At 51.5% G+C, this 8,560-nt stretch overlaps 1 protein-coding gene across 1 annotated transcript; it reads right to left on the reverse strand.

The window, feature by feature from the left end:
• Positions 1-1,199: 1,199 nt before the first annotated feature.
• Positions 1,200-7,792, reverse strand: FITM2 (fat storage inducing transmembrane protein 2). The gene is made up of 2 exons (XM_073309575.1): positions 7,514-7,792; positions 1,200-2,568 (listed from the first exon to the last, which is right to left on the reverse strand). The coding sequence occupies exons 1-2, from the start codon at positions 7,684-7,686 to the stop codon at positions 1,953-1,955; spliced, it is 789 nt and encodes a 262-aa protein (XP_073165676.1). The 5' UTR covers positions 7,687-7,792; the 3' UTR covers positions 1,200-1,952.
• Positions 7,793-8,560: the final 768 nt, after the last annotated feature.

Genomic DNA, 8,560 nt, shown 5'->3' on the forward strand with positions numbered 1-8,560 from the left:
TGTCTCCTTGAGCTGAACATTACACCTCTGGCTCAAAGCGTAGACATACCCAAAGAACAACCCAAAACACAAAGCTGTATTTTTCATCTACTCACAGGAATCTCATGAGACAGCCTGATCCTGAGATCTGCTTTGTGCCTTCTGGGAGCTCCCGAGGACCCTCAACCATCACTTGATTCAATGGGAACAGAGGGAAGTCAGCATTTCAAAGGATCAGGCCCCAAATGAGAAATTAACCTGTTTGTATTTGCAGGACGGTCTCCCTCTCTGGCTAGGAAAGAAGTGTTAAGGTGGCAACATGAGCATATTAAGATCAGGGTATGGAACCCCTTGTCCTAAAGACAGCAAAACACAACTCAAAATCAAGTGATGTAGAAAATTAGGTCCATCACTGTGCTACTAGAACTAGCTACAGTTTAGAAGACATACAGATGAGCTACCAAAAGCTTTTGATAGCCTGCTGGACTCACTAGTACTGTTGTGAAACTGATTTTGGTTTGTCTACTCATGACATGAATAAGGCTTTTGTAAAACAGATAAAATTTTTAAACTAAAAATTATGCTAAATGTCCATCTCACATGAAGGACAGAACATAGACATCCCAATTTGTACATAATAGGGTTTTACTGGCTACCACTTTTTGCCACAACTTAGTATGCAGTTAAAATAGCTTATTGATGCCAACAAAAAGATAAGAATAAGTATTTCTTTAAACATATTGCTACAATACCCTTGGCAGAAATGCTATATTACATACAACCCCTAACAAACAGAATGATTCAAGATATAATGGGTCCAGCCAATGCACTTGTTACATGAGGCCAGAAATCCGCTGGGCGTCCGTCTGAAAGGAACACATCAAACAGAGCTTTTTTATTGCAAATACAAAATTTGCAACTTATAACATCTGAAAAAAAAAATCTTTTAAATCATTAACATTTTTGTACAAGCCAATTAACAGAGAACTGGGAGGAGTCATCTTATTATTACATTTTAACAAAACATACCATCTTGCTATTTTTACAATTAGTGTTAAGAATAAAGGGGCAAATCAAATTTTTTATCATCATATGAAGCAATAAAATTTATTTTTTAGGAATTTCATTTCCAAAGATCGAGAGGAGGAGTCAATTTAAAGCTGTGACCTAACATTAGGCTCTGGGTCGCAAAAAGCAAAGTCTCTCTTCTTGCTGCTGAATATACAGATGGCCAATTAAAATTTATGGGAAGTGAAAGTATTTAACAGTCTGAGAATGTGAGGTGCTCCAGTTTCACAACCCAGCTACATTCTGCTTTAATAAGTGCATTTTGATTGCCAATTAAAAGTCTGCTGCAATAGTTAGCACCATTACACTGCCCCAGGCACATTTGTAAAGATCACAACTAGAGTATTCAAAAAGTCAGAATTAAAACCGAGCACAAGGTTTGGACCATGTGAAATATTTTATCTTAAAAAAAGATGATGGGGATGGGGAAGAGAATGATGAATTTCAGATCAGTGAAAGGTGTTGGGTTGATAGCCCTAAAGACTGAAGATCTCTGCCAATTCTGGATCCTCTGTTTATCAACAGAACAGGTAGAGAGAGCATAGGTAGTAGCAGTGCAGGCTTTCTTTACAGCACCTCGCCAATGGGCCTCAAGCTTGCCCCAGCAGGACCCCCAGAAAGGGAGAAGAGAATTCAGTCTCCAGGCTGGATCCAACCCTTGGCCTCTTTGCTCAGATTTCAGTTAGGTAGCCAATTACACCCAATCACGGTAGGCAGTTCTGTGATATCAACATTTTCTCACCAGGAACTAGACCATAGCCACAAGCCAGGCATCAGACTGTAAAGACTATTGGCCTTTCTTCCCATCCCCTTAAATATGCTCTTTTAAAAAAAAAAAAAAAAAATGGAGCATTGGACAAACTCATATTCCTGTACTTAAAACAAAATCTGAATTACAGAAATTTTTATCTGCTACAATTAGGCTTCTTTGAACTCAAGCTAGCGTTTTGGGGAGGAAGTCCAGGAGAAAAGGATTTCAAGTACCAGAACCTGTATGTTCCATACCAGGCTGACAGACCCACTAGGGTGCCGAACAATTTTTGGGAGAAGTCATGGAAATATACAGCAGTGCAAAAAAACATCCAGACCCAGATCAGGGTCAGAAAGCTCAAGGCAACGAACAGGGCATTGACCACTGCATGTAATCTTGGGCTCCGGTCAGTGTTCAGGACGTGCAGCACAGCCATCTCCTCCACAATCATCAGGGCACAGTATGTTAGGAGGAAGGAGTGCCCTGAGATGTCGAAGCCATTCCAGAAGCCACCACCCTGGCGGCATTGCCACTTGCTGGGGTGCTCCTGGAACAGCACATCAAGTGCTGGCGATTTGTAGCAGTTGCCAGTGAAATCCTCTATGCGCAAGAAGAGACTAGTGCAGACGTACCAAACCACAGTGCCCACCAGCAAGGTGCCGAGACGCCGCAGCACCCCCAGGACATTTCGGCTGAGATAGTAGTTGGTGATAGCAATGAAGGGTAGCAGCAGCCAGAACGTCCAGGCCCAGGCCAATTTGACAAAATAGCTGCCAGGGAGAAGCCAAAGGAAACATATAAATATATTAACCTCCGAGACAGCAAGGAAGGGGTAGGGATTAGGGGTGTACATAGAAGAGGTTTCTAAATTACATCACTCACAACTGTTTACCTTGGTTACTTACACAGCACCCAACACCACAGCATCTAATCTAGAAACCTGGAGAACAGGGGGTCCTTAAGCTTTCAAGTGACCGCCAAATAGATGGTCTTGCGGACACATCCCTCCCTCTTCATGAGTGTCTGGAGTATCTGGTCTCCCCTGCCCTCCAATCCACAATGGATTTACATCCCCATAGCAACTACAATTGGTAACATGAAAAAGTAATATCAACATCATGGGAATGGGGGTGGGGAGATGTTGCACACTTTGCCGCTGCTGTAGGCTCTGCTCATTTGCATACACCAGAGGCTCTTTGCATCCTTCCATTCTCCCCTACAAGTTCCCTCTCAACTCCAGGGATTCTCTGCAACCTCCCACGCTCATGTCGGGGCTTCTCTGTGCCTCCCGCTCCTCACTTCCCCCCTGGGTTTGTGTGATTCCCCATTCCTCCCAAACCAAGAGCTCTGTTTACTCCCCCTTCCCCTCATCCCAGGGGCTGCCCACTATCATTATTTCACTTCTTTCTGTCTGGAGAAAAATCATTCAGGGTGTCAACACATTATATAAACAGAGATGAGACAGGATATTGTTATCCTGGAAGGTATTAATTGTTGCCATAAACCAGTTCTTTGATCTACTGACAATTGCAGAGGTACTTGAAAATACGGCAGGGGCTTCAAGTGTCCTCCAATTTTCCAACATTCAAAAGTTATTGCATTATACCAGAGGTCTCAAACACGCAGCTCGTGGGCCGCATGTTATTTTCTGCGACCCACCAGCTCCCCATGGACCCCCCACAACGTTTACCTAAAGTGGCTCCAGCCTGGTGCACACCGGGGGCAGGGCAGGCTCCCTCCCTGCCTGCCTGCCCTGCCCCGGCACCGCTCTGGGAAGCGGCCAGGACCTGGTGGGTGCAAAGGGGTCTGTGTGTTGTCCTGGCCGCTCCTCTAGGTACCTCCCCCGAAGCTCCCATTGGCCACGGTTCCCAGTTCCCGACCAATGGGAACTTCGAGGGAGGTACCTGAAGGCGCGGCCAGGGCAACCACAGACCCCTGTGCCCCTCCCCCAGGTCCTGGTCGCCTCCCGGAACAGTGCGGGGGCGGGGCAGGGCAGGCAGGCAGCCTGTCCTGCCCCCAGTGTGCACTGGGCCGGACCCGCCCCCCGAACCCCTCCTGCAGCCGAACCCCCTGCCCTAAGCCCCGTGCCGCACCCACACCCCTCCTGCACCCAAACCCCTGCCCTGAGTCCCCTGCACCCCTCCTGCATCCCCGAGGGCACGGAGGAGGCAGAGTTGGGGTGGGGGTTTCAGGGAAGGGGTGGGAAGAGGCGGGGCAGGGGTGGGGCCTCATGAAAGGGGTGGAGTGGGGGCAGGGCCAGGACAGCAGGTCGGGGGGTGGTCAGTGGTGCGGCCCTTGGGCCAATGTACTAGTCCTCATGTGGCCCTCATGGTCATTTGAGTTTGAGACCCCTGTATTATACAGTATAACCAGACATATGCCATCAAACTGAGCGTAAGACCTTACAAGCTTGGCCAAATATTTAATGTGTTTTAGGAGCCAGAAGAAAGAAAGAGTCAGCACCATCTGATCTAATCGCTCTTAGATCCTGTCCCCAAGTCTCCCTGCCAATTTCTGGGGCTTTACAACTGCTATAGACCACCGGACCAGGGGGATGAGGTAGATGAGGCTTTCTTCTGGCAGCTCACGGAAGCTACTAGATCACATGCCCTGATTCTCATGGGTGACTTTAATTTTCCTGATATCTGCTGGGAGAGCAATACGGCGGTGCATAGACAATCCAGGAAGTTTTTGGAAAGCGTAGGGGACAATTTCCTGGCGCAAGTGCTAGAGGAGCCAACTGGGGGGGGGCGCTTTTCTTGACCTGCTACTCACAAACCGGGTAGAATTAGTGGGGGAAGCAAAAGTGGATGGGAATCTGGGAGGCAGTGACCATGAGTTGGTTGAGTTCAGGATCCTGACGCAGGGAAGAAAGGTAAGCAGCAGGATACGGACCCTGGACTTCAGAAAAGCAGACTTCGACTCCCTCAGGGAACGGATGGCCAGGATCCCCTGGGGGACTAACTTGAAGGGGAAAGGAGTCCAGGAGAGCTGGCTGTATTTCAAGGAATCCCTGTTGAGGTTACAGGGACAAACAATCCCGATGAGTCGAAAGAATAGTAAATATGGCAGGCGACCAGCTTGGCTTAATGGTGAAATCCTAGCGGATCTTAAACATAAAAAAGAAGCTTACAAGAAGTGGAAGGTTGGACATATGACCAGGGAAGAGTATAAAAATATTGCTCGGGCATGTAGGAATGATATCAGGAGGGCCAAATCGCATCTGGAGCTGCAGCTAGCCAGAGATGTTAAGAGTAACAAGAAGGGTTTCTTCAGGTATGTTGGCAACAAGAAGAAAGCCAAGGAAAGTGTGGGCCCCTTAATGAATGAGGGAGGCAACCTAGTGACAGAGGATGTGGAAAAAGCTAATGTACTCAATGCTTTTTTTGCCTCTGTTTTCACTAACAAGGTCAGCTCCCAGACTGCTGCGCTGGGCATCACAAAATGGGGAAGAGATGGCCAGCCCTCTGTGGAGATAGAGGTGGTTAGGGACTATTTAGAAAAGCTGGACGTGCACAAGTCCATGGGGCCGGACGAGTTGCATCCGAGAGTGCTGAAGGAATTGGCGGCTGTGACTGCAGAGCCATTGGCCATTATCTTTGAAAACTCGTGGCGAACCGGGGAAGTCCCGGATGACTGGAAAAAGGCTAATGTAGTGCCAATCTTTAAAAAAGGGAAGAAGGAGGATCCTGGGAACTACAGGCCAGTCAGCCTCACCTCAGTCCCTGGAAAAATCATGGAGCAGGTCCTCAAAGAATCAATCCTGAAGCACTTGCATGAGAGGAAAGTGATCAGGAACAGCCAGCATGGATTCACCAAGGGAAGGTCATGCCTGACTAATCTAATCGCCTTTTATGATGAGATTACTGGTTCTGTGGATGAAGGGAAAGCAGTGGATGTATTGTTTCTTGACTTTAGCAAAGCTTTTGACACGGTCTCCCACAGTATTCTTGTCAGCAAGTTAAGGAAGTATGGGCTGGATGAATGCACTATAAGGTGGGTAGAAAGCTGGCTAGATTGTCGGGCTCAACGGGTAGTGATCAATGGCTCCATGTCTAGTTGGCAGCCGGTATCAAGTGGAGTGCCCCAAGGGTCGGTCCTGGGGCCGGTTTTGTTCAATATCTTCATAAATGATCTGGAGGATGGTGTGGATTGCACTCTCAGCAAATTTGCGGATGATACTAAACTGGGAGGAGTGGTAGATACGCTGGAGGGGAGGGATAGGATACAGAAGGACCTAGACAAATTGGAGGATTGGGCCAAAAGAAATCTGATGAGGTTCAATAAGGATAAGTGCAGGGTCCTGCACTTAGGACGGAAGAACCCAATGCACAGCTACAGACTAGGGACCGAATGGCTAGGCAGCAGTTCTGCGGAAAAGGACCTAGGGGTGACAGTGGACGAGAAGCTGGATATGAGTCAGCAGTGTGCCCTTGTTGCCAAGAAGACCAATGGCATTTTGGGATGTATAAGTAGGGGGATAGCGAGCAGATCGAGGGACGTGATCGTTCCCCTCTATTCGACATTGGTGAGGCCTCATCTGGAGAACTGTGTCCAGTTTTGGGCCCCACACTACAAGAAGGATGTGGATAAATTGGAGAGAGTCCAGCGAAGGGCAACAAAAATGATCAGGGGTCTGGAACACATGACTTATGAGGAGAGGCTGAGGGAGCTGGGATTGTTTAGTCTGCAGAAGAGAAGAATGAGGGGGGATTTGATAGCTGCTTTCAACTACCTGAAAGGGGGTTCCAAAGAGGATGGCTCTAGACTGTTCTCAATGGTAGCAGATGACAGAACGAGGAGTAATGGTCTCAAGTTGCAGTGGGGGAGGTTTAGATTGGATATTAGGAAAAACTTTTTCACTAAGAGGGTGGTGAAACACTGGAATGCGTTACCTAGGGAGGTGGTAGAATCTCCTTTCTTAGAGGTTTTTAAGGTCAGGCTTGACAAAGCCCTGGCTGGGATGATTTAACTGGGAATTGGTCCTGCTTCGAGCAGGGGGTTGGACTAGATGACCTTCTGGGGTCCCTTCCAACCCTGATATTCTATGATTCTATGATTCATTTTTCGATTTAGTGAGCTTTAGCTCACGAAAGCTCATGCTCAAATAAATTGGTTAGTCTCTCAGGTGCCACAAGTCCTCCTTTTCTTTTTGCGAATACAGAGTAACATGGCTGCTACTCTGAAACCTGTTTCTGAGTAGAAGATCCAAATAGACAAAACTGATTTACCACACAGAGGAAAGACTAACAGAGCAGCAAAATGACTGCACACAAAAGGCTGCCAGATGCACAGTGTAAAACTAATCTCTCATCTCTGTCTTTCGCAGGAACCTCAGGGATCACAGGAACACGAGCCGGCACAGCACAGGCAGGCTGGTGCAGGACTGTCAGGTCCACAGGCCCCTTGAATGCTGCTGCTCACAGATGGAAGGTGCTAGCCGGCCACCTGCATAGGGCTCCCCTGCCCCTCCGTGTCCTACAAGCAACCAGGCCCAGCCGCAGGAGCGTGGCATGGGTGTCCTGACTCTCTAGGATCCTTCCGCAGCCCTGCATGGAGGGAGGGACGTGCGCCCGGCTGGTGCTGGATCAGGGCTCAAACAGCCCCAGCCCCCCCGAGCCATACACCACCCAGCAGGGTCACTCACCCCCCCAGCACGGTCCTCCTCGACCACCCCCGCCCCCGCCCCCCCAGGTCCCGCCCCCGCCCCCTCACATGTTGAGCAGGTTGCGCTTGCTGCTCAGGTAGGAGTCGGGCAGCGGCGCCAGCGCCTTCAGGAGGGAGCCGCCCAGCATGAGGCCCAGCAGGCCCCAGGGCAGCCACAGCCGCATCGAGCTCCGCACCAGGACGGCGCGCAGCGGCCGGGCGCAGCGATCCAGCGGCTCCATCCCGGGTGCGGTCGCGCCCAAAGTCACTCCCGCCGGACGAGACGGTCACGCTGCCCCGGCGGCGCCTGCCTGCCTGCCTGCCGGCCTCTCCCGGCCGCCGTACTGCGTCACCGCACGTGCGTGCGTCACGACGCACCGCTCCCACGGGAGTCCAAGGGCAGCGGCGCCCTCTAGCGGCCGCCGAGGGCCAGGCCCGGCTGGCCCGGGGGAAGCGCCGGTCGCCGCGGACTGCTTGTTCGGGGTCGCGTTTGTGTCTCGTGAGACTGGGCAACTTTGCCAGGCGGGTCTGCTCAGGGCCCGCGCGTGCGCCCCCAGCAGGGCCCGCGCGAGTCTCGGGGGTTGCTCCCGCCCCCCGGACCGGCTCCCATCGGTAGGCCTCAGGGCGAACAGGCCGGGCTCTGGCGGGCGGCTGGCTGCGGCTCCCTGTCCGGCGGGCGGGGCCGCGCGTCCCGTCCGTCAGGCCCAGGGAGGCGCCGTTATCTTCGTCGCAGGACAGACTGGGCTGCCGGAGGCGGCTGCCAGAGCCAAGCGGTGGCTGGGCCCCACCCGGCCCGGCCCCCCTGCTGCTCCGCCACCCGCCAGGGGAGCCCGGCCCAGCCCCCCGGGCGCCTTCCCGAGTCTCCCCGGCAGCGCCCTCCGCTGGTGGGGGCGAGCAAGTCCCTGCAAGGCCTGGGGGCAAAGGCTCTGGGCAGCCCCGCAGGCAGAGCGGAGCGGTAGCACCTGCCTCGGGAACGGGGCTGTTCAAAGCCAGCGTGAGCCCTGCTCCCCCTTCGCTAGCACCGGCCCTGGCTCCTTTGCTGATATAATTCAATAAACTCGGAGTTTTTTTCACAGCTTTCCACTAAGTGGCACCACGTGCCTGAGGAAAGGAAGG

The sequence above is a fragment of the Lepidochelys kempii genome, chromosome 13 (genome assembly GCF_965140265.1).
Source record: "Lepidochelys kempii isolate rLepKem1 chromosome 13, rLepKem1.hap2, whole genome shotgun sequence".
In the NCBI taxonomy this organism is placed as follows: domain Eukaryota; kingdom Metazoa; phylum Chordata; order Testudines; family Cheloniidae; genus Lepidochelys; species Lepidochelys kempii.

Bases quoted from the DNA above. Each gene is read 5' to 3' on its own strand.
- FITM2 (XM_073309575.1), bottom strand. From the start codon at position 7,686: ATGGAGCCGCTGGATCGCTGCGCCCGGCCGCTGCGCGCCGTCCTGGTG. The intron at 2,569-7,513 runs GTGAGGGGGCGG...TCTCCCTGGCAG, and splicing joins AAGCGCAACCTGCTCAACAT to CTATTTTGTCAAATTGGCCT.